Genomic DNA, 22,876 nt, shown 5'->3' with positions numbered 1-22,876 from the left:
GCACCAAGGCCCTGGTCGCAGGTCCAAACCTACCTGGCATCAGTATCTGCTGTTTGTAGCTGCCTAGCACGCACTTCCATTTCCTTTGGTTAAAGGTTACCAAAACGCTGTTTGGTCTCTTCCCTGCTCTCAGCCCTCGTAGTTTCTGTGGAGCTGACCCTCAGTTCCAAAGGTGGTTGTGTAGGGCTAGCCTGGCCAATCAGAGCACCGCATTGCCCTGGCTAGAGTGCAGTTCCAGGAGGGACCCAGACCTAATCAGAGCCCGATCAGGGGCCTTCTGCTTCGGGGACAGGCTGCCTTTCCCAGCCAGACTTGACTTCAGAGGTGGTGGGGTTGGGGGTGGCTATGGCTGGTGCACCTTGAAGGATGAACTTGCCTGAACACGGAACTGACACAACAATGCAGACGGAGAGAAACGGGCTCTGGGGGCACGGCCTACACCCAGGGAACAAACCACATCTGGACTGAACTCTCTCTTGACTTTTACTGGAGTCCGTACACGCTCCTTTTGCTCAGGCCACTTGGGGTTAGGTTGTCTGACATTTACAACCAAAGGGGGCCTGATTAATATGCCAGAAAAAGGAGCTAAATGTCTTCAGAGAATTGGGCTGACCGGACGCAGCAGTCTCGGGGTCCCTGGTCTCCCCACCGTGTCTGTGGGTCCCTTTTCTGCAGGCCAGATGGCAGCAGGACCCCACCCCACCCCAGCAGAAACCAGCATTCTTCTTCCCAAAAGCTGACTGCCCAGAGAAGGATCCTGGCAACCCAGGGCACCCTCTCCAAGTCTCCCAGTGTCTACTCAGGAAGGGAAATCCTGGGATTGGGAGGTGGTGGGTGGGCTCTGGGATTCCTGGCAACCTGCCTTCCCCTTCCTCCCACCCCGCCCCCCCCCCACACCTTCTTGCTCAATCCCACCTGTGCTGTTGCAGGCGGACCTGCCTCCCCCAGGGCTGTCCTGCTGGTTCAAGCCTGGCCCCTTCTTAGAGGCGAGCGGGTCACCCAGGTGCTCTGTGCACTCACTCACTTGAGTTAGGGGTTGTCCTCACCCCTGCTGCTACTCACCCCTTCCTGTTTGGGTAACAGGCTTCAGTGCATTCTCAACTCCCAACTTCCACCATCTGCATTCCCCTGGGCCCCCTCCCCACTGAGGGGGCAGGGCACAAAATTAACCACCTCCCTCCCAGGAGCCCTTAACCGATGAGTGTATAAATAATACCCAACTTCCCCTCCAGGGCGGGGTGACTCTGAGGTATGTGTTCTGTTCCCTAGCACTGTGTTAGAAGGATACAGCTTCATCTGCCCCCAGTGGCCACTGTACCTGTTCCACACCTGTCTCCCCTATTGGTGTTTCCTGGGATAACCTTGAACTAAGACTTCTGCCTCAGCCGGTCCAGGAACTAGATGTCCAGACCCAGCAGGCACTGGCTGGGGGCAGGTACATCACCCGACAAACCACAAGGCTGCGAGCCACGCCTCGACAGGCTCTGAACTTCCCCCATCCCAGGCGAAGCTGAATGAAGCCATTTCCCAGGGACAGAGTTTTCTGGTGGTGGATACTAGTGCCCGTTGACTAGTTACCTTAGGTATTGAATTAAGTTGCCTAATTCCTGCATTTAAAATAGGAAAATCTGAAATCGTTTCTTCTGTGAGTGTGTGCAGACAAAGTTGCCTCCCTTGGGTCCGTGGCCCCCAAAAGGAAGGGTAGGATTCCACCTTGGTTTACCTTGGGGTGGGGGGGCTCACAAAGTCACCAAGGCCCTCACATTTCCCTACCCATTTGCCGAGACCAACTTTTGTGTCTCTAGGTAAAACACACTAAAGAAACAGAACTCCTTTTTTTGATTTTTTTTTGGTTTTGTTCTATTTTGGTGACAAGAGAGATCCTTGATGGAAAACTGGATCTGTAAGAAAAATAAGGACAGAGCCATTAGCTTAGACAACACTCTGTGACCCCAGAGTTCTGGTGGCTTTCCAGTTTTATGGCCTCAGGGTGAGGGTTTAGCAGCTAAGATCCTCCTGTGGGAAAATAAATAATTTAGGATTAAAATTTCTTCCATTCATCACCTTCCCTCTTCCTTTTGTCTGAACTCACAGAGACTTTGTTTTTTTCCCTTCAGGCTGTAACGAGCTTATGCAAAATGCCTGGCAGGAACTGGGCTTGGGCCATTGTTGGCACCTTCTGTTTCCTCTCCCTGTCCCCAGCACTTAAGATGGAGCCTCTCTCCCCTGAAATGGAAGGCCGTGGTGGTTTTACTACACTCAGCGCCCAAAAGGAGAGGGGAAAGCAGCTGATTGATTTTAGTGCTGCGTCATTCACTGGTGGGATGCAGCGAGAGAGGCTCACCAAGTTTTTGGAAAGAAAGTTCTGTAAACGTCTTTCCCTTGAGAGGAGGCTTTGCCACTGTCATCATATGGTTCCTCACTCTAGGGTAAGAAGGACACCCAACTGCCCATCTCCCTCTCAGAAGGTCGAAGAGCTGAGTCTCTGAAGCTCTGGATGACTCAGCAAATGCCCGTAATTCATCCCTCCTCCACCCACCAACATACGCATGTGCATTGATTCACGGGTCCTCAGGGTGGCTTTCAGTGGCTGAAATACTGAAGTCAGAGAGGTCTCCAGGCCAACAGGTCTGCACTTGGCCGTTCATCCTGCACTGCCTAACATATCACCTTCTTTAAACGCTCTTGCCCGCCATAGTCGGTGCTGCTGTCTGCTTCTCCCATATCCACTCTCACGTCTTCTTTCCTGGCAGGGGCCTCCTTTGGCTGGATACGCCCCTCCTTGTCCCCACTAGTCCATAGGGGCAGGGTGTGGGGGACATCTAGACCGGTCTAATCCAGTCACGAAAATTCACCCTGCTATGCTATTAATTTGCTTAAGAAGGAGCAGGAGACCCAGTGCAGGGGCTTGTCACCCCCAATGAGGGAGCAAGTATTCCAGGAGAGGGGCACCCTGGGAACAGATTTTTAACTCAAGAAGAGACCCAAGGGGAGGTGGCCTTTTCCCTTGCTTCTGGCTGTCAGGGTGTGCATGCGTGCTGTCGCTTCAGTTGTGTCTGACTCTTTGTGACCCTTTGGACTGTAGCCCGCCAGGCTCCTCTGTCTATGGGACTCTTCAGGCAAGAATACAGGAGTGGGTTGCCACGCCCTTCTCCACGGGTTCTCCCCAACCCAGGGATGGAACCTGCATCTCTTAGGTCTCCTGCATTGGCAGGGGGGTTCTTTACTATCAGCGCCACCTAGCTTTTTAAGGTATGAGGATACAATTCTGAGAGCTCCTCTAGCCATCTGCCCAGGAGGGGAACTAGCCAGCCCCGTGCTAAGGGTGTCAGAGCCGGAAGCTGGAAAAGTCCCCAGGTGTCTGATGACACCGCTGAGTTAACCAGCTCTGACACTTGCCCGCTGTCCTGTTGTTATGTGAGATAATCTCCTTAATATCATTTTGAACTGGATTCTCTGAAATTGGCAGCACCAAGTAACCTAACTCATAATCCACTTGTAAATCAAGTCGTAAAAGGCCACGACTGAGCGACTGAACTGACTGAACTGAAAAGGCCTTGTGGGCATTTGGAAACCTACCAGTTCCCACTTTCGTCTTACAGTTGAGTTAAAAAGAGAGGCGTCAGAGCAATGCCATTGGTAGAACACTTCCCAGATTTACTGGGAAGCACCTTAACCACATGAGAGAGGTAGGTAAGCTTCGTTCAACTGTCAAGCTAAGGAAATTTTCTCTCGAAGCAGTGAAAACTCTTTGCACGTGAAAGGGTCTGCATGGAGAGCAGCTGCTGAGCAACAAGATGCCTGGCAAGTGGGGGCTCTGTGAGCACCAGGGTCGGCTCATCCAATCAAGAGGCAATGAGACCCGAACCCCAGTGCTGGTTCAGGGTCCTCCCACTGTTCGCTACATGAATGGGGATGGGTCCTGGCACCAGGTTGGGGAAGCGCACATCTGTCTGTCCACATTTGTCAGGGAATAGGGGAACAAGCAGAGAGAAGCAGCTGGAGCCTTACCACCAGAGGTCACAGCTCACCAGCTCCTCCCACTGAGATACATCTCTGTGACCTTGTGGACACTTGTTGACCTGAGCCTGCCTGCTTTCCTTACCTCTGGAAGCCTCCTGAGATCCCAGGTGCTCACCTAGACCCAGAGAAGACCAGGAACAGGTGTCTACTCCGCAGGGTCTCCCTTCACTATCAGACTTCTCCACGTTGGCCCTCTGCTCTATCCATCTTCCCTACATCAGCTATTGCTAATGACCCTTATGTTCACAGCTAAGACCCATCCTTTCCTGCGAGCTCCCTCTATCCTTCTACCTACTTGACATCTCCACTTGGTTGTCCAGCAAAAATAACAGTAAAACAGAACTCTTGATTTCTGTCCCTTGTGCCTTCATCCTCTTGGAGTCAATTTTGAGGCTTCCCTTTTCCTCATTGTTTCATCCAGTCTACCAGCCAGACTTGCTGGTTCAATCCCCACACTGTCCACTGAAGCCAAGTGAAATCGCTCAGTTGTGTCTGACTCTTTTCAACCCCATGGACTGTAACCTACAGGCTTCTCCATCCATGGAATTTTCCAGGCAAGAGGACTGGAGTGGGTTGCCATTTCCTTCTCCATGGGATCTTCCTGACCCAGGGATAGAACCCGGGTCTCCTGCATTGCAGGCAGATGCTTTGCCGTCTGAGCCACCAGGGAAGCCCACACTGTACCTGTTCATTTTCCCTCTACACCCATCACCCTGGTCCAAGCACCGTCTTTGCCTGTCTAGACCAGTGCAAATGAGTCCTACCTGGTCTTCCTCCTCCATTCCCATTCTTTACCCAATAGATACTGTGATTGTTTTGAATCAAAACCAGGAGCTTGAGATATTCCCATTTGAGAGGAGGATGCATGAGTTAATATTGGGTTGGCCAAAACGTTTGAGGTTTTTCGTACTATTACGGAAAATTTCCAATGATCTTTTTGGTCAACCCAGGTGACACTAGTGGTAAAGTCCCCGCCTGCCAATGCAGGAGACATAGAGACTTGGATTCGATTCCTGGGTTGGGAAGACCCCCCTGGAGGAGGAAATGGCAACCGACTTCAGTATTCTTGCCTGGAGAATCCCAAGCACAGAGAAGTCTGGCAGGCTGCAGTCCATAGGGTCACACAGAGTTGGACATGACTGAAGCAACTCAGCATGCACGCAATAAATGTAAAGTGTCCAGAGGTGTGCTTATGTAAGGATTTGCTGTTGCTCTGTAGCAGGGGCTGTCCACCACATCTAGAACACAATGGAAACTCCAAGACCTTGCCTGACCTTGGTCTCCCCTAAAGTGGCATCCTGACCCCTTAGCTCTTAGCCATACTGGCTTCTCTGGCCCTAAAACTTAACATTAAGCATCTTTCCTGTTTCAGGGATGTAGGGTTTGCTGTTCCTTCTGCACAGAATGCTCTTCCCTCAGATCCGCATGGTCTGGCTCCTTCTGCCAAAGGTACCTGAGTTCAGAGGGGTCTTCACAGAACAGCCAGGCTCTGGCAGCGGCCCCTCCTGCTCAGCCCACCTCTCTCTGCTTTTTATCAGAGCCACTTTATTTCCTTGACAACATTTACCACCAAATCAAGTGATCCTGTTTATTCACTGACTTGTCCACAGTCTGCCTGCATCTACTGGAATGTAGGCTCCCCGAGGAGAGCTCTTGTCTGGCTTGGTTTACTCCTATAGCACAAGGTAGGTGCCCAGGAAATATCTAATGAATGAATGCATTATTTAATTACCAAATACTCCCCACTGTGTGGACTCTGCCACCTTCTAGCTTGGATGGCAGGTAAGTATGTGGGCCTCCATCTGAATTTTCACCTCTGATCTCTTTGCCTGGGGACTTTGGCTGGCCTAGATCCACAGATTTTACCAGACCTCAGAGTCGCGAGTCTAGCCCTGGCCTGTTGGTGGACTTGGCTGTCCATGCCCTACTGTGTCATCACATCTCACAGCACCTGATGTGGTGCTGGGCACATGGTCAGTACTAATGTGTGACAGCCCAGCTGACCCACTTGCATACCTACATGGGGAGGGGTGTTGGGCGGACACTGGGGAGCCAGGTGGGAGATACCATGGCCACCAGTGGCTATTAGTTCTGGGCTTCCAGAAAATGCTTCCCTGCCTCCTACTGGTGGTGCGTGCATCCAACCCTCAGAACCCTCAGCATCCACTGAATGACGGGGGAGTTTACATCACAGCCTGGCCCTGACAGAAGCCAAGTTTGGAAATGAGGTCATTTAAAACACATGTGATGCCAGTGAGCGTGGATCTCAACACTGGTTCCCAAATTGTCACCAGAAGAGCAATTTGACAGAAGCAGAGGGTCTGGTGAGAAAGCACCCTCTCCTCACAATCACCAGGCATGGGCTCTGGGGCTTGGAAAGGGCTCTGTCTCAGGCCACTACATGGGCGGGGGCGCTGGCATAGTCTGCCTCTTCTCCAGGGAAATCATGGGACCGAGGACAGAGGGTCTGTCTGTCCCTGGGAGGACCCACCTGTCCTAACTCTGTGTTGGGAAAGGGGCCTGCCCTAGGGAGACAGAGGAGTCACCACTCAGAACAGAAGAAAGAGGCAGAACTGTGTGATGTTGGCACACTGCGTGGTTTGAAAGTGATGGCAGTGATGCTGGGGTCCCCAAACAAGCCCCACCTGCCAACTGGACCCCTGCCAGCAACATACACACAGCTTTAGGGCCGGAGTGGAGCCTGGATTCGGTCTCTGGGGAGCCTTGTTAACTTTGCCACCAATGCAAACTCTCAGTAGTCCCAGGGAGGTGACCTAGTCCAGGCAGGGCAGGTTTCCAATTCACTCCTTCCTCCCTTCTCTGCCTCTCCGTTCTCCCTGCAGTCTGCGCCCCCCTTCACTTCCCCTCCTCCTGTCTCTCCTCCCATCATCTCCCCATCCCCCAGGGCTCAGGGCTGGACATACCCGTCGTGGACCCCAGACTCTCTGAGTGGCACTGGACATTGCAGTCAATAATATGGAATCACTACCTATTCCTGTGGTCTTTCAACTCTCTGGTTAAAGAAGGTCTCGGTGTGGAGCTGGCTAGTCTTAACACCCAGCACTAATCAAGTATCTTTGAACACACAGGACACTGACATCAAAGCTGAGATTTTTTTCAGGCACCCCGTCAGCCAGAATTCCAGGACATTTCATTTTTACAGTGTTTATATTTCCCGTGATCTTTTAATGACAAAACGTAGGATTTTGCATTTATGGCCCATTTGAAGATAATCTGGAAAACTCAGTAGTGGCCACAGGACTGGAAAAGGTCAGTTTTCATCCCAATCCCAAAGAAAGGCAATGCCAAAGAATGCTCAAACTACCACGCAATTGCACTCATCTCACACGCTAGTAAAGTAATGCTCAAAATTCTCCAAGCCAGGCTTCAGCAATATGTGAACTGTGAACTTCCAGATGTTCAAGCTGGTTTTAGACAAGGCAGAGGAACCAGAGATCAAATTGCCAACATCCACTGGATCATTGAAAAAGCAAGAGAGTTCCAGAAAAACATCTATTTCTGCTTTATCATTTCAGTTCAGTCGCTCAGTCGTGTCCGACTCTTTGCGACCTCATGAATCGCAGCACGCCAGGCCTCCCTGTCTGTCACCAACTCCCGGAGTTCACTCAAACTCATGTCCATCAAGTCAGTGATGCCATCCAGCCATCTCATCCTCTGTCGTCCCCTTCTCCTCCTGCCCCCAATCCCTCCCAGCATCATAGTGTTTTCCAGTGAGTCAACTCTTCGAATGAGGTGGCCAAAGTATGCCTTTGACTGTGTAGATCACAATAAACTGTGGAAAATTCTTCAAGAGATGGGAATACCAGACCACCTGACCTGCCTCTTGAGAAACCTGTATGCAGGTCAGGAAGCAGCAGTTAGAACTGGACATGGAACAACAGACTGGTTCCAAATAGGAAAAGGAGTATGTCAAGGCTGAATATTGTCACCCTGCTTATTTAACTCCTATGCAGAGTACATCATGGGAAATGCTGGGCTGGATGAAGCACAAACTGGAATCAAGATTGCCAGGAGAAATATCAATAAGCTCAGATATGCAGATGACACCACCCTTACGGCAGAAAGTGAAGAAGAACTAAAGAGCCTCTTGATGAAAGTGGAAGAGGAGAGTGAAAAAGCTGGCTTAAAATTCAACATTCAGGAAACTAAGATCATAGCATCTGGTCCTATCAATTCATGGCAAATAGATGGGGAAACAGTGGAAACAGTGTCAGACTTTATTTTTTTGGGCTCCAAAATCACTGCAGATGGTGATTGCAGCCATGAAATTTAAAAGATGCTTGCTCCTTAGAAGGAAAGTTATGACCACCTAGACAATATATTAAAAAGCAGAGACTTTGCCTACAAAGGTCTGTCTAGTCAAAGCTATGGTTTTTCCAGTAGTCATGTATGGATGTGAGAGTTGGACTATAAAGAAAGCTGAGTGGTGAAGAATTGATGCTTTTGAACTGTGGTGTTGGAGAAGATTCTTGAGAGTCCCTTGGAATACAAGGAGATCCAACCAGTCCATCCTAAAGGAAATAAGTCCTCAATATTCATTGGAAGGACTGATGCTGAAGCTCAAACTCCAATACTTTGGCCACCTGATATGAAGAACTGCTGCTGTTGCTGCTAAATAGCTTCAGTCGTGTCTGACTCTGTGCGACCCCATAGACAACAGCCTACCAGGTTCCTCTGTTCATGGGATTTTCCAGGCAAGAGTACTGGAGTGGGTTGCCATTGCCTTCTCCGTACAAAGAACTGACTCATCTGAAAAGACCCTGATGCTGGGAAAGATTGAAGGCAGGAAGAGAGGGGGATGACAGAGGATGAGATGGTTGGATGGCATCACCAACTCAGTGGACATGAATTTGAGTAAACTCCGCGAGTTGGTGATGGACAGGGAAGCCTGACGTGCTGCAGTCCATGGGGTCGCAAAGAGTCGTACACGACTGAGTGACTGAATTGAACTGGAGATAATTGCATTTAAGCTAAAAAGGAAGCTAATTTAAAGAAAATAAGTGATCAGCTGTAAAACATAGCTTGACTATATTCTGACTTCTAGTTTACAAATTTCTTATCTACTGATGTTAACAATTTTAGGTTTTAATAAAACTATAGTGTCTGTGGCAATCATTGTGTAATGCATAGAATCGCTATGTTGTGCGCCATAACTAATGGAGCATTGTAGGTTAATACTACTCTAAAAATATTTAAAAAATAAATTATATTATAGCTTTCAAAGGTCAATAAAATTTGGGGACTACTGAGTTAAAAAAGGATGATGATGATGTAGCCGCTACGTTGAGGTCTTCTTTGTGGCAGACACTGCACTGTGTTTAACATGCGTTTTTTTCACCGAGTCCCCCCACTTAACGTGGGCTGTACTATTATTATCAGCACTTAGCAAGAAAATGAAGCATCAGGAGTTAAAAACCTTGTCCAGGCCCAAGAAATACTGGGGGTAGAATGAGGATCTGATCCCAAGGTTTCCTGCCCAAGCTCACACCCATAGGTGCTGCCAGGAGGAGATTCTAAGATGAAACGCTTTAGCTCAGGCACCATCTTCAAACGCCAGTCACTACCACCTTACCCAGGGCCTCCCAAGTGGTGTTAGTGATAAAGAACCAGCCTGCCAGTGCAGGAGATGTAAGAGACGCTGGTTCAGTTCTTGGGTTGGGAAGATCCCCTGGAGGAGGGCATGGCAATCCACTCCAGTATTCTTGCCTGGAGAATCCCATGGGCAGAGGAGCCTGGCAGGTTTTGGTCCATAGCGTCGCAAAGAGTCAGACATGACTGAAATGACTCAGCACAGCACACTGTCTACCCAGCCGGTGGCCAGCCCGGGAGGGCCGTACATCCCTTAGTTCATCCTCACAACCACTGCCCTTGAACGTGCTGTTATTCTCCCCACTTTAGAGATGATACCGACTCTCACAGAAGTTAAGTAATATGGGCCCGAACACCCAGCGACCTGGGAGTGGAGGCCAGACTAGAACCGTGGGCTCTAACTCCAAAACCAGCATCTTCCCAACCATCTCCAAGATGATAACAGTAACAAGACTCCTGGCCATCTCTCTGCCCTCCAAGCACCCCGTCTCATGCTCCCAACCATCTCAAGAGGAAGGTTCTATGACGTTTCCTGTTTACAGATGAGGAAACCGGGGATCCTCAGCTGCTATGGAATTTTGCAAAGCTTAAGGTGCTTCTCTGCTCTTTTATGAATGGTCCCATGATCAGGCAGCAGAGCCTTTGAGGAGATGGCGAGCTCTCCCTGGAGCTTATTTTCTGGGTTGGGCTTTTGAGCATCTATTCCCACCACACACCCTGCTGTGGCTGCTAGAGGTCTGGGGCTGGTTGCCAGCGAGGAAGGATGTGGGAAGGGACAGTTAGGGAGTTTGGGATGGACATGTACACACTGCTATATTTAAAATGGATAACCAATGAGGACCTACTGGATAGCACAGGGAACTCTGCTCAGTGTTATGTGGCAGCCTGGGTGGGAGGGGAGTCTGGGGGAGAATGGATACATGTATATGTGTGGCTGAGTCCCTTTGCTGTTCACCTGAAACTAACCACCTGAAAGTAACTATTGTTAATCAACTATACTCCAATATAAAATAAAAAGTTTTTTAAAAAAAAGAAAAAAAAAGCTCCCATTACTGCCTCCCCTTCTCCTCCCCCTCATCACTTATTAAGCTTTCATGGCACATGGATTTGACAATGGGGATAATTATAGGCAGGAGGAGAAGGGGATGACAGAGGATGAGATGGTTGGATGGCATCACCGACTCAATGGACATTGGTTTGAGCAAGCTCAGAGAGCTGGTGATGGACAGGGAGGCCTGGCATGCTGCAGTCCGTGGGGTTGCAAAGAGTTGGACACGCCTGAGTGACTGAACTGATAATTAAAGGTTGCCGGGAGCCATCTCCCGGCATATTGCATATTGAGTGCAGCACTTTCACAGCATCATCTTTCAGGATCTGGAATAGCTTAACTGGAATTCTATCACTGCCGGGAGCCAGCGTGAGGAACTCTGCCCGTGGCAAAGGTCATGAGGAAGGAGGCTCGGCATACGCAAAGGCGGGATCGAGCCTCAGGAGTTCCCCTGGAAATTCTCGAGCATCTACCCCCAAAACCAGAGTCTGCCTATTTTCTGCTTTGTGCTCTCACCTACACCTCTGACTTTATGGGGGGCTGTCCCCCACTACCTCTCTCTGAAAAAAGAGTTAACTTACAGCTCCAGTTAATAATTCCTGGGTGTGATAGTGTTTCAACCTACAAACTCTTTTGGAAGTCCTCTAGCCTGCCTGAATAGGTTTTTCCGGCCACATGTGATTGCTCAGAGCCTCCCAACTGTGAGAGGCATGAGATGTTCTAAACTGTCTAAATACAGATTCCTTTGAGCAGTTAAAAGATTGATTAGAAATTGTATTGGTGAAGGGTTTGTCACTTGTTGGGCCAATGTTTGCTGCTAAGTCTCCATATCCCTTACCTACTGTGTCCCTGGCAGTGTATTGACTACATTCAGGAATCTAAGTAGTAGCTTTAATGTTTGTAACCTGGGACCCTTGAGTTAATTCTTTTTCTCGTTATAGCCCACCACACCTTTGCTCTGTAGGAATGCAACTTTATCTAATGCTTTTGGAGGGTGGTGCCTGACTCATCACCTTTAGAGAAAAATAAGTTTTCTGAAGAAAGGGTCTTAAAATGTTAACAGGCCTCCAGGCCAGAAGATGATGCAAATCACCTAAACTTTTGCATATGATAAATTTGCAGGAAGAAAGCCTGGCTTGCTGCCTGACTCTACCCCTTCCCCCATTATCCTCTATGCATAACTTAAGGTATAAAAACTACTTTGGCAAATAAAGTGCGGGCCTTGTTCACCAAAACTTGGTCTTCCCATGACGTTCTTTCTCTCACCTTCTGGCTGAATTATTCAGCCTCTTTTCTCCACTGAATTTCCTCACTGAGCTATCCTTATTCTATTACTCTTTATATCTTTAATTAACATTTAAATAAGCTGTTGTTTCCTGATTCCTTCCTTCTCCGTTCCTCTCTCCTTTTCACTCTTTAGCTCTTTCTCTATCTTTAGATCTTTCTCTATTTTCTTTCCTTTTTTCTTTTCCCCCCTTTTTTTTGAAAAGAATGTATTTTTAATATGTAAATATGACAAACAGAATATATAAAGAAGCTCTCTAAATCAATAGAAATGTGGAAGAAATATATAAACTGGTATTTCATTGATAAAAAAAACAGAATTATCCTGGTAAACCTCACAAGGAATAAGTGGAACAGAGTTGAAAACCAGTATGAGGCATCAGTGCACCCTCCACATATCAGGAGATAGTTAAACATATATGATACCAGATGATGCCAATTACTGGTGATGTAAAGCAATGAGAATATCGATATAATGGTAACTGGAGAGTACTTGAATAATAATTTTGGAATAACATCTGGAATTATATAAAAAATTACTTATTTCCCATCTATGACCCTAGAATATGTATTATAGGGTATATAACCAAAAGAAAATAGAGAAAGATCTAAAGATAGAGAAAGAGCTAAAGAGTGAAAAGGAGAGAGGAACGGAGAAGGAAGGAATCAGGAAACAACAGCTTATTTAAATGTTAATTAAAGATATAAAGAGTAATAGAATAAGGATAGCTCAGTGAGGAAATTCAGTGGAGAAAAGAGGCTGAAATAAGGATAGCTCAGTGAGGAAATTCAGTGGAGAAAAGAGGCTGAATAATTCAGCCAGAAGGTGAGAGAAAGAACGTCATGGGGAGACCAAGTTTTGGTGAACAAGGCCCGTACTTTATTTGCCAAAGTAGTTTTTATACCTTAAGTTATGCATAGAGGATAATGGGGGAAGGGGTAGAGTCAGGCAGCAAGCCAGGCTTTCTTCCTGCAAATTTATCATATGCAAAAGTTTAGGTGATTTGCATCATCTTCTGGCCTGGAGGCCTGTTAACATTTTAAGACCCTTTCTTCAGAAAACTTATTTTTCTCTAAAGGTGATGAGTCAGGCACCACCCTCCAAAAGCATTAGATAAAGTTGCATTCCTACAGAGCAAAGGTGTGGTGGGCTATAACGAGAAAAAGAATTAACTCAAGGGTCCCAGGTTACAAACATTAAAGCTACTACTTAGATTCCTGAATGTAGTCAATACACTGCCAGGGACACAGTAGGTAAGGGATATGGAGACTTAGCAGCAAACAATGGCCCAACAAGTGACAAACCCTTCACCAATACAATTTCTAATCAATCTTTTAACTGCTCAAAGGAATCTGTATTTAGACAGTTTAGAACATCTCATGCCTCTCACAGTTGGGAGACTCTGAGCAATCACATGTGGCCGGAAAAACCTATTCAGGCAGGCTAGAGGACTTCCAAAAGAGTTTGTAGGTTGAAACACTATCACACCCAGGAATTATTAACTGGAGCTGTAAGTTAACTCTTTTTTCAGAGAGAGGTAGTGGGGGACAGCCCCCCATAAAGTCAGAGGTGTAGTGAGAGCACAAAGCAGAAAATAGGCAGACTCTGGTTTTGGGGGTAGATGCTCGAGAATTTCCAAGGGGACTCCTGAGGCTCGATCCCGCCTTTGCGTATGCTGAGCCTCCTTCCTCATGACCTTTGCCACGGGCAGAGTTCCTCACGCTGGCTCCCGGCAGTGATAGAATTCCAGTTGAGCTATTCCAGATCCTGAAAGATGATGCTGTGAAAGTGCTGCACTCAATATGCAATATGCTGGGAGATGGCTCCCGGCAAAAGGTGCTCTCAGTGCCTGCTCAGATCCTCTTTGTGCGCTTGCATATCCACTGCCCAGTCCTGTGAATTATGAACGCTGTCTACTGATGGCCTAGAGCTGCCTGCTTCCCCAGGAACTTGTCCTCACCCAAACGGGAGCCACTTTTTCACAAAGACACACACTCCCAACCTCTCCCAGTAGCTAACGACTGACTCACAGAAGAGCAAGAAAGGCCAACCCTCTTGCCCCAAGGCTAGACCCCCTCTGGGTGTCATTCAACCTCCAGGCCTGCCTGGACCAGGCTAAGTGGACTTCAGCTGAGACCTCATCCTTGCTTTGCTCCGTCCCCTCCCTCTCTGGCCTCCCCTCACTCTTTTTCCTTCACTAAATCCTGTGCACCCAAATCCTTGTCTCAGGCTCTGCTACTAGGGAGCCCAGCCTGAGACAGGGGAGGATCCAAGATGTTGCATAAGGCAGGCTCCCTGCCCTCAGTGATCTTGTACTAGAAGGTGGAGACAGGCCACCTATGTACGTAAAAATCATCCACAGTACAGGATGGAATAGGCTGGAGAGAACAGTGGTTTAAAAGATGGGAGAAGGTTTCTGTGGAACACGAAGTTCACAGAGGACAAGAAGGGCTGGAAACAGTGGGAACCACAGGGAGAAAGTTTGAAGGAAAAGCTCCAAGAGGTGTAGGACCCCCGGCTCACCTCTCCTGTCTCCTCCTAGCTGGGGTCTGTGAGGAGAGGAACCACCCGAGGTCAGCAGGGAACAGGGAAATCTCTGTTTTGACGATCCCAACAATGGGTTTAGCGTTGTCCATGAGTGTCCGGGGCTGCCCGAGAGAGCCACGCCAGTAGGCCCTGAGGCCAGAAATGAGTCTCTCACTCTCAAGTTTCCCCTGAAAGACTGGGGGTCTTGGTGCCCCCATAAAGACCTCCTCCTTTCAGAGAAGGGACAGGCGCTTCACCATGCTACAGGGCTGGCGAGTCGATGGGCTCTAGGATCACTCTGCAGAGGGCCACGGGCATGAAAGGGGTCCACATACCTGCCGGACTGCGGGCCTGGGGACTTGTTTACAAAGATTCAAGGATGTAGTAGGCAGCTCCTAGGGCTCCCAGAGCCACAGCAACAGTTCCGAGGGCTCGGAGCACGCGAATTACGATGAGTGGAATGTTTTCTTGAAGGTCTTCTGCAGAGCAAAGCAGAGAACCCATGGGTTGGGGGCAGCTGGGCTTTAGTGCTCGTCCGTAGGCAGGGGAAAGGAAACCATGAGGATGACAGGAACACCCACCTCCCCGCTAAAGGTCCTCCTCTCAAGGGAACACAGTTCCTTTCGCCTCTTTCAGTAACGCTCTACCACAAGACTCCCTCCAGGATCCGGGGATGGGCTGGCCTGGGATGCCAGCTCCCCTGGGCACTCAGAGAGAAGATGACAAGGTGTTTAAGGCCACCGTGTGCCAGGCCCTGTGCTAAACACCTCCCTCCCACCCAGTGTCCTCTTCAGGCCTCACAACCCCGCTGTGGAGGAGTCCTGCCGCATAGGTCTGTTCTGGAGATTAGGCAACTGAAGAAGCCACATATTACACCCCCACAAAGCGGGTGGGAAGGGAAACTGCACGAGGCTGCTAGTAAGTATGAACAAAGTGAAAGTGACTTGACTGACTCTTTGCGACCCCATGGACTTTAGCCTACCAGGCTCCTCCGCCCATGGGATTTTCCAGGCAAGAGTACTGGAGTGGGCTGCCATTTCCTTCTCCAGAGGATCTTCCCAACACAGGGATCGAACCCAGGTCTCCTGCACTGCAGGCAGACGTGGAAGGCACTCAGAAAAAGCAGTAGCCATTTGGACAAAGACCCTACTAAAGCAGAGATTCTTACTTAATATTTAAGCACTTAAAATTTTTTAATTTAATTTAAAAAAATCAAAATTTTAATGTATTTAAAGCCAGAGCCAACACTCCACTCTGCATAGAAATGGAAAGGTTACAGAAGCAGGTGTGAACTTGAGCAGACTTAGGTGCACACCTGACACAGGCCAGACTGGACCTCGGCCCCTCCCCTTCACATTCCTATTTCTGAGCCTCGCTTGTACCTTTTCCTCCACCCGGGATCCTTTCCCTTTAAAATAGGCCATGTGTATGTGTGTGCGTGTGCATGTATGCGTGTGCTCAAGAGCATCCTAAAATCCTTCCAGATTCAGCTCAGATATGACTGATAACACAGCATCTACGTGGACCCCAGCTCAGGAGCGAAGCTCTTTGAACATCTCTTTTGGGACACAGATCCCTTCCTGGTTTGCATCGGAGTTTCTAGATGCACATCTTAGCTTATCATGTAGAAAATGAAAGTGAAAGTCTTTCAGTCATGTGCGACTCTTTGCGACCCCATGGACTATACAGTCCATGGAATTCTCCAGGCCAGAATACAGGAGTGGGTAGCCGTTCCCTTCTCCAGGGGATCTTCCCAACCCAGGGATCTAACCCAGGTCTCCCAAATTGCAGGCGAATGCTTTACCAGCTTAGCCACCAGGGAAGCCCATGACCTGCTGAGGCTAAGGGCAATTTCATAAACAGAAAGATCAGTGAAGAACTGGTCCCTGGGGCAAAGGAAGCAGGCAGCTAGGGCCCTGGCCTTGTGGGGAGGAAAGGCAGGCCTTCCCCCTTGGTCTGGTGGCCACGGAAGGAGCGCGAATCAGATACCATGTGGATGGCACAATTTTTAAGAGTAAAGCTCCCTGTTCTGGTTTCCCTCACCGTGCCTAGCATCCTATGCAGAGGAGGTTTTCCTACTTGGTGGTTTGTGAATCCATGGCGCTCCCTGGCACCAGATGGATGAATGTACTGAATGGAAAGACAGCTGATCATGGCAATGGTGGGGGCGGGGGCAGGCCCTTCCTAGCCAGGACTTACCAGGTAGCAGAGCATTTTAGCTCTGGTGTGCTCTCCCAACACACCTGGGTATCTGTTCGCCTCGCTTCACAAGGCTGAGAGATGATGATTTTCAAGAATGTACAAGACAGGGGAGTTGGCGGGGGAGGGGCTGGGAAGAGGAGTAGAATGGAGATGGGGGTGGGTGGGTTCTGCTTTAGGGTGGGTGATGCCCAGATGGAAGATGTATCCTGTTGGACATGTGTAAGATCTGAGTATAAGTGGGGCTTCCCTGGCTTCCAGAGCTGGGGGGAGGTGGAGGTCCTGCTCTAGCCCTTGTACGTAGCCCTGATGCTGCTGCTGTTAAGTCGCTTCAGTCGTGTCCGACTCTGTGTGACCCCATAGACAGCAGGCCACCAGGCTCCCCCGTCCCTGGGATTCTCCAGGCAAGAACACTGGAGAGGGTTGCCATTTCCTTCTCTAATGCATGAAAGTGAAAAGTGAAAGTGAACTCGCTCAGTTGTGTCTGACTCTTGGCGACCCCATGGACTGCAGCACACCAGGCTTCTCTGTCCATGGGATTTTCCAGGCAAGAGTACTGGAGTGGGGTGCCATTGCCTTCTCCGTACGTAGCCCTGCGCCACTGCAAAAGCTACTGGAGAAGTTCCCTGGACAGATGTCTTCCCACCAGGGGAAGCGGCAGCCACCTGGGGGCTTCATGGGAGAGGAAGAGAAGGGTGAGGCAGTGGGGGCCACTGGGTCAGGGACAGACCCCTGTGGGGCTGCCAGGAATAGCCTGAGACCTGCTGAAGGAGGGGGAGGACTTCTTCTCACCAAGGGGTACGTGACTTACATTCACATGTATCTCTAAATTCTGGGGGAAGTTCACATGCGGGTCAAGAACAGGAAGCTTTTGGCTGTGGCACAGGCCACAGAAGGAGGCAGTGGCCTGACAGAGCGTTTAATCACCGAGCTTCTGAGTGACAGGGAGCTTGCGATGGAGGGGCTGTGGGAGAGTGTGCTCTGAAGCAAAGAAGAATGAACCCCAAAGGAGAAAATTGGCACCTCTCTGTGCAGGTGGGTCCAGGCAGAAAAGGCCAGAAGCCCCACCCGAGGAAGCAGCTTTCCTCTGGGCCTTGGAGTCCCCAGAGGAGGCTGAGTGCATGTGTGCGTGCTGAGTTGCTTTAGTCGTGTCTGACTCTTTGCGACCCTGGGGACCACAGCCTGCCAGGCTCCTCTGTCCATAGGACTGTAAGTACGAGGTGAGCCCAAGATCCAGCACCCCCCCAGGGGCTGCAGAACCTGTAAAAGGTGAGGAGGTTTGGGAATCCTCTCCCTGACATGGTCGGCCAGGCCCGAGGCAGAAGGACATCGAAGATGCGGCTGTGGCAGAGGCCCAGACGACGCCAGCAAGCAGAGCTGCCGGGGCAAATGGAACAGGAACAGAATGCGCGCGGGCCCACTCGAATCAGAGGCCCTGCTGGACAGAGAAGGAGAGAGGTGAGGGGCCCACTGCTGCAGGAGGTGTCCATGCGAGGAGCAGTGGCCTATGTAGAGGAGAGAGGAACGACTGCTTGGGGAAATAATGCATGCTACCTGGGAATAACACAGAGAACACCCATGTAATAGCTCACACCTGGACAGTGCTCTGTATGGCATTATCCATCGCATCTCATTGTCAGCAGTCCTGGGGTGGGGAATATTGTTATCCTCAGCTTACAAATAAGGAAACCGAGGCTCAAAGAATATCAAATATGTGCCCCGATAGTAAGGAGATGGAAGAATCAGGCTTCAGCTCAGGATTACTAACTCGCAATTTGGGGCTCTTTCCACGGAATTTGAGGGAAGGAGGACTGCACATCCTAGGAGAGGTGGCATTGACATTCCTGCAACCAGAGCGGCCATGTTCCGTTTTTCTGGAGCTCACAGATTTATCCAGAAGACAACCACTCCAGTGGACCGTCTTTGAGATCCTTTCCCAAGCTCATCTTCCATTACTGTCCTGAGCTGCAGGTCCCAGAGGAACTTGGAGACAGCGCCCTCTGCTGTTTAGCAAGAGGACTCCCGGATGGATCATTCCCTCCTGTAACTACTTCCGCCTTGGCTCCCTCTTCCTTTTTTTTATTTTTTAAAATAATATTTGGCTGCACCGGGTCTTAGTTGCAGCATGAAGGATCTTTGATCATTGTTGTGGCATGTGAGATCTTTAGTTGCGGCATGTGAACTCTTAGTTGAGGCATGTGGGATCTAGTTCCCTGGTCAAGGATCGAACCCAGGCCCCCCATGTTGGGAGCTCAGAATCTTTACCACTGGATCACCAGGGAATTCCCTGTCTTGGCTTCTTGACTGAACTGCCAACCCTAAAGCCCAGGAAGCCAGTGATCAACACCCATTCTACTTAGACTTGCCCACGACAGAAACTTTTCCTGGAAAGGGGAGGGACGGGATTCTAAAGATGAGACTTATCTTTTTTCTTTTAAAAAACTGGGAAAAAACAAACAAACAAACCGGACACACAATTTCCATTCTAAAGTTTACCCCTTTGAAGTGTTCAGTGGCTTTCAATATATTCATGAATGTATGCAATCATCATCACTAATTCCAAACTTTTCCATCCTCCCCCAAGCCCATTAGCAGCCCTGCATATTCTCCACTCCCTGCGGTTCTGGGCAATAGATTTGTCTATTGTGGACATTTCATAAATGGAATCACACAATATGTGGGCTTTTTCGAGACTGCCTTCTCTCCTTAGTCTAATGTGTCTGAGGTTCATCTGTGTGGCAGCATGTATCAGCATCGCTCGTGTCTTTGATTTTGGCTGCACTGGGTCTTGGTTGTCATGCGAGGGCTTCTGTAGTTGTGTGTGGGCTCCAGAGCAATGCAGGTTCAGTAGTTGTGGCACCTGGGCTTAGTTGCCCCAAGACATGTGGGATCTTAGTTTCCCTGACCAGGATGGGACCTGTGTCCTCTGCATTGGAATTTCAATTCTTAACGGCTGGACCACCAGGGAAATCCCCATCATCGCTTCTTATTGCCAACTAGTATTTCATTGCATGGATGTACCATATGTTGTTTATCCATTTATCATTTGATGGTCACTGAGCTGTTTCCACTTTTCGGCTATAATGAATAATGCTGCTGTTTTAGTTCTGGTGTGGATGTATGTCTTTAATTCTCTTAGGTATATACTCAGATCAGGAATTGCTGGATCAGATGGCAATTTCATGTTTAACCGTTTGAGGAACTCCCAGACAGTTTTCCACAGCAGTTTAACCATTTTACATTCCCACCATCAGTGTGAGAAGGTTTTGACTTCCCCACAGCCTCACTGAGGCTTGAAATTGTCCATCTTCTTGATTACAGACATTCTTCTGGAAGACTTGTATTTTCTTGAGCTACAGTATTCTCTACATATGAAAAGATTTGTATTTTAGAATATGGCATCTTTTATTTAAAGGTCCTCATCCCTTATCACCAACCTTCCTTCCCACTCTGGCTCCAAGGGAGACAATTCCTTTGGCAGAAGAAGAGTGGGCATCCACTGTAACCATGGATGAGCCTCACCAGTTCCCACTTTGCCTCCGCCACAAACAGAATACCAATCTGAGGGTGAGCCACATGCATTCATGAAAAGATGTGCAAATAGAAAGTCTTGTGTTCTACAGATCAGTTCTCAAGGCCATAATCCAGAAAGATTTATCTCAGTGTGACGGTCATCAGTTCAGTCGCTTAGTCGTGTCTGACTCTTTGTGACCCCTTGGACTGCAGCATGCCAGGCTTCCCTGTCCATCACCATCTCCCGGAGTTTACTCAAACTCATATCCATCAAGTCGGTGATGCCATCCAACCAACTCATCCTCTGTCGTCCCCTTCTCCTCCCACCTTCAATCTTTCCCAGCATCAGGGTCTTTTCAAATGAGTCAGCTCTTCGCATCAGGTGGCCAAAGTATTGGAGTTTCAGCTTCAGCATCAGTCCTTCCAATGAACACCCAGGACTGATCTCCTTTAGGATGGACTGGTTGGATCTCCTTGCAGTCCAAGGGACTCTCAAGAGTCTTCTCCAACACCACAGTTCAAAAGCATCAATTCTTCAGCACTCAGCTTTCTTTATAGTCCAACTCTCATATCCATACATGACTACTGGAAAAACCATAGCTTTGACTAGATGGACCTTTGTTGGCAAAGTAATGTTTCTGATCATAACATATACAATATTTAGTATCATACTCAAAACATTTCCACATGTTAATGGATTGATCCCTAGCCACAGAAATGTTGTTGTCACAGCCATACTTGGATTTAGGACTCACTCTTACTCCTCTCATTTATTTTATGTCCACACAATCTGAGAGGGAATGCTGTGGTCCTGGGAGTTTGGTGGGCTCAGGACCACAGTCACGGGCACTGGCTCAAGGTAGATCCAGAAGCTCAGAAAGGATGTTCTTCCTCCTGGGCAGACCACCAAACCTTCCAGGATTGGAAGATCATTGCTGCAGTTGAGGGAGGATTCTAAAGTCAGAATAGACCGAAGTTCCCCTCTTAGTGCTACCAGCAGCTGCATGAGGGGCAGCTGTTACACTTGCTTGAGCCTCAGTTTCCCCATCCATAAAATGGAGATGATACTAGTATCTCCTTTATAAGACTGTGAAATAAGATCACTTGGCTGAGTCGAATGTCAGGTATGCGGTGAGTGCTCAGTGATAAATGTTAGCTATTACCATTATTAGTAGCATGGTATTAACCAGACCACCTCCTGAACTCTGTTCAAGTTCTCTCGACACAATCCCATGCTCATTCAGACTCTGGCTACCCAAGAAGACGGGGGACAACTTTTCCTGGACAGCCATTCTATTTTCAGACAGAGCTAATTGTTGGATACTTTTTAAAGTTGAGCAGAAATCTACCTTCTACAGTGCCTTCCATGGATGAGTTGCCAGATTTAGCAAATAAAAATATAGGATGCCCGTGCAATATTCAGGACACACTTATTATTTATCTGAAATTTGACAGGGAGGCCTGTATTTTATCCAGCAACCCTATCCATGGGCCCTTAGTCGGACATCTGAGAACAACATAGAACAAATCTACTCATACTTTCCAGCTGACAGACAGACAACCTTCAATTCCCTCAACGGAGTCTCCTACACCAGAAGGCTCTTGCCTCCCCCGATTCCTCTCAGCTCCCCAACCTGGACTATCTTCCTTGGACTAGATTGTTAGGCATCTTTTACGCACACAAACAGCCTGATGAGGACAGAGTAAAGCAGCATGACCGCCTTCCTTGTCCTTCACTGGATTCTTCTATTAATGCAGCCTTGGTGTTTATTTGGGTATGTATGGCTCCCAAGGAGCTAATACTACCCACCGAGCCACGGCCAATGTTACTCTGTCTGAATACCCTGTGGCTGTCTTTAGAGAGACTCAACATGGTGAGGAATGACAAAACCCAGGAATCCTGGGCTCTTGGGTAAAAAAATGAACCCCAAACCCTTCACCCTCGCCCTCACCCACACACTCCCCACTGCACAGCTCCAGAATACACATTATCAGTACATCACGACCCAATCAGAAGAGTTATCAGCCTCTGGGGCAGCCCTGGGATCCATCAGCAGAAAGCCTAGAACCACTTGAGTAAGACGGCCGCCCACCTGCTTTCCTGGACCGAGAGGATGCTTTGGAGTTGGGGTCTGGAGACACGACGTCCTGAGCTGAGTGGCTGTGGCTGACTTCTGGAGCTGGGAGGGCTCGGCGTGCAGGTTGCGAGGGGGTAGAGTTGCTGCTGGGCTGTGAGGTGCACCCCGAGCTGGGCTGCTGCGGGGTGGGCCCTGGGCTGGGGGGCGGTGGGGCAGGTGCTGGGTTGGGCGTCAGGGGGGCCGACCCCGAGCTGGGCAGCTGCGAGGTGGGCTTGGGGCTGGGTGGTCGCGGGCTGGATCCAGAGACGGGCTGCTGGGAACTCGACTCTGAGCTCTGCTGCTGGGGGGTGGATTCGGAGCTGGCGTGCCGGGAGGTGGAGCCCCGGCGCCTGGTTTCTGACTTCTTCCTCTTGCCCTTCTTCATGGTGGATCCTCCTGACCTAAGCGTGCACCTACATGGAGCTGCCTAATGTCCCGGCTCCCTCGCTGAGGGGCCGTGTGCCCCTGCCCTGGGGGAAGGCTCTGGCGTCCGTCTGGGCTAAGGCCCTGAAGCGAAGAGTCACCCACCCGCCTCCTGTGAGGTCACAAAAGACA

The 22,876-nt window shown here is 49.2% G+C and overlaps 1 protein-coding gene across 3 annotated transcripts; it reads right to left on the bottom strand.

Moving 5' to 3' along the window:
* Nucleotides 1–1,830: 1,830 nt before the first annotated feature.
* On the bottom strand, nucleotides 1,831–22,847 carry SPATA3 (spermatogenesis associated 3). 3 transcript variants are annotated; one of them, XR_003030178.2, is made up of 5 exons: nucleotides 22,298–22,847; nucleotides 17,952–18,129; nucleotides 14,828–14,971; nucleotides 14,490–14,642; nucleotides 1,831–1,901 (listed from the first exon to the last, which is right to left on the bottom strand). XR_003030178.2 is itself a non-coding variant. In XM_005203006.4 (4 exons), exons 1-3 carry the CDS (start codon nucleotides 22,704–22,706, stop codon nucleotides 14,866–14,868), a joined length of 690 nt encoding a protein of 229 aa, XP_005203063.1. In that variant the 5' UTR covers nucleotides 22,707–22,846; the 3' UTR covers nucleotides 1,831–1,901; nucleotides 14,828–14,865.
* Nucleotides 22,848–22,876: the final 29 nt, after the last annotated feature.

Source organism: Bos taurus, chromosome 2, assembly GCF_002263795.3.
Source record: "Bos taurus isolate L1 Dominette 01449 registration number 42190680 breed Hereford chromosome 2, ARS-UCD2.0, whole genome shotgun sequence".
Classification (NCBI taxonomy): Eukaryota; Metazoa; Chordata; class Mammalia; order Artiodactyla; family Bovidae; genus Bos; species Bos taurus.
The sequence above is the reverse complement of the archived record's forward strand: the minus strand, read 5'-3'. Positions and strand labels throughout refer to the sequence as shown.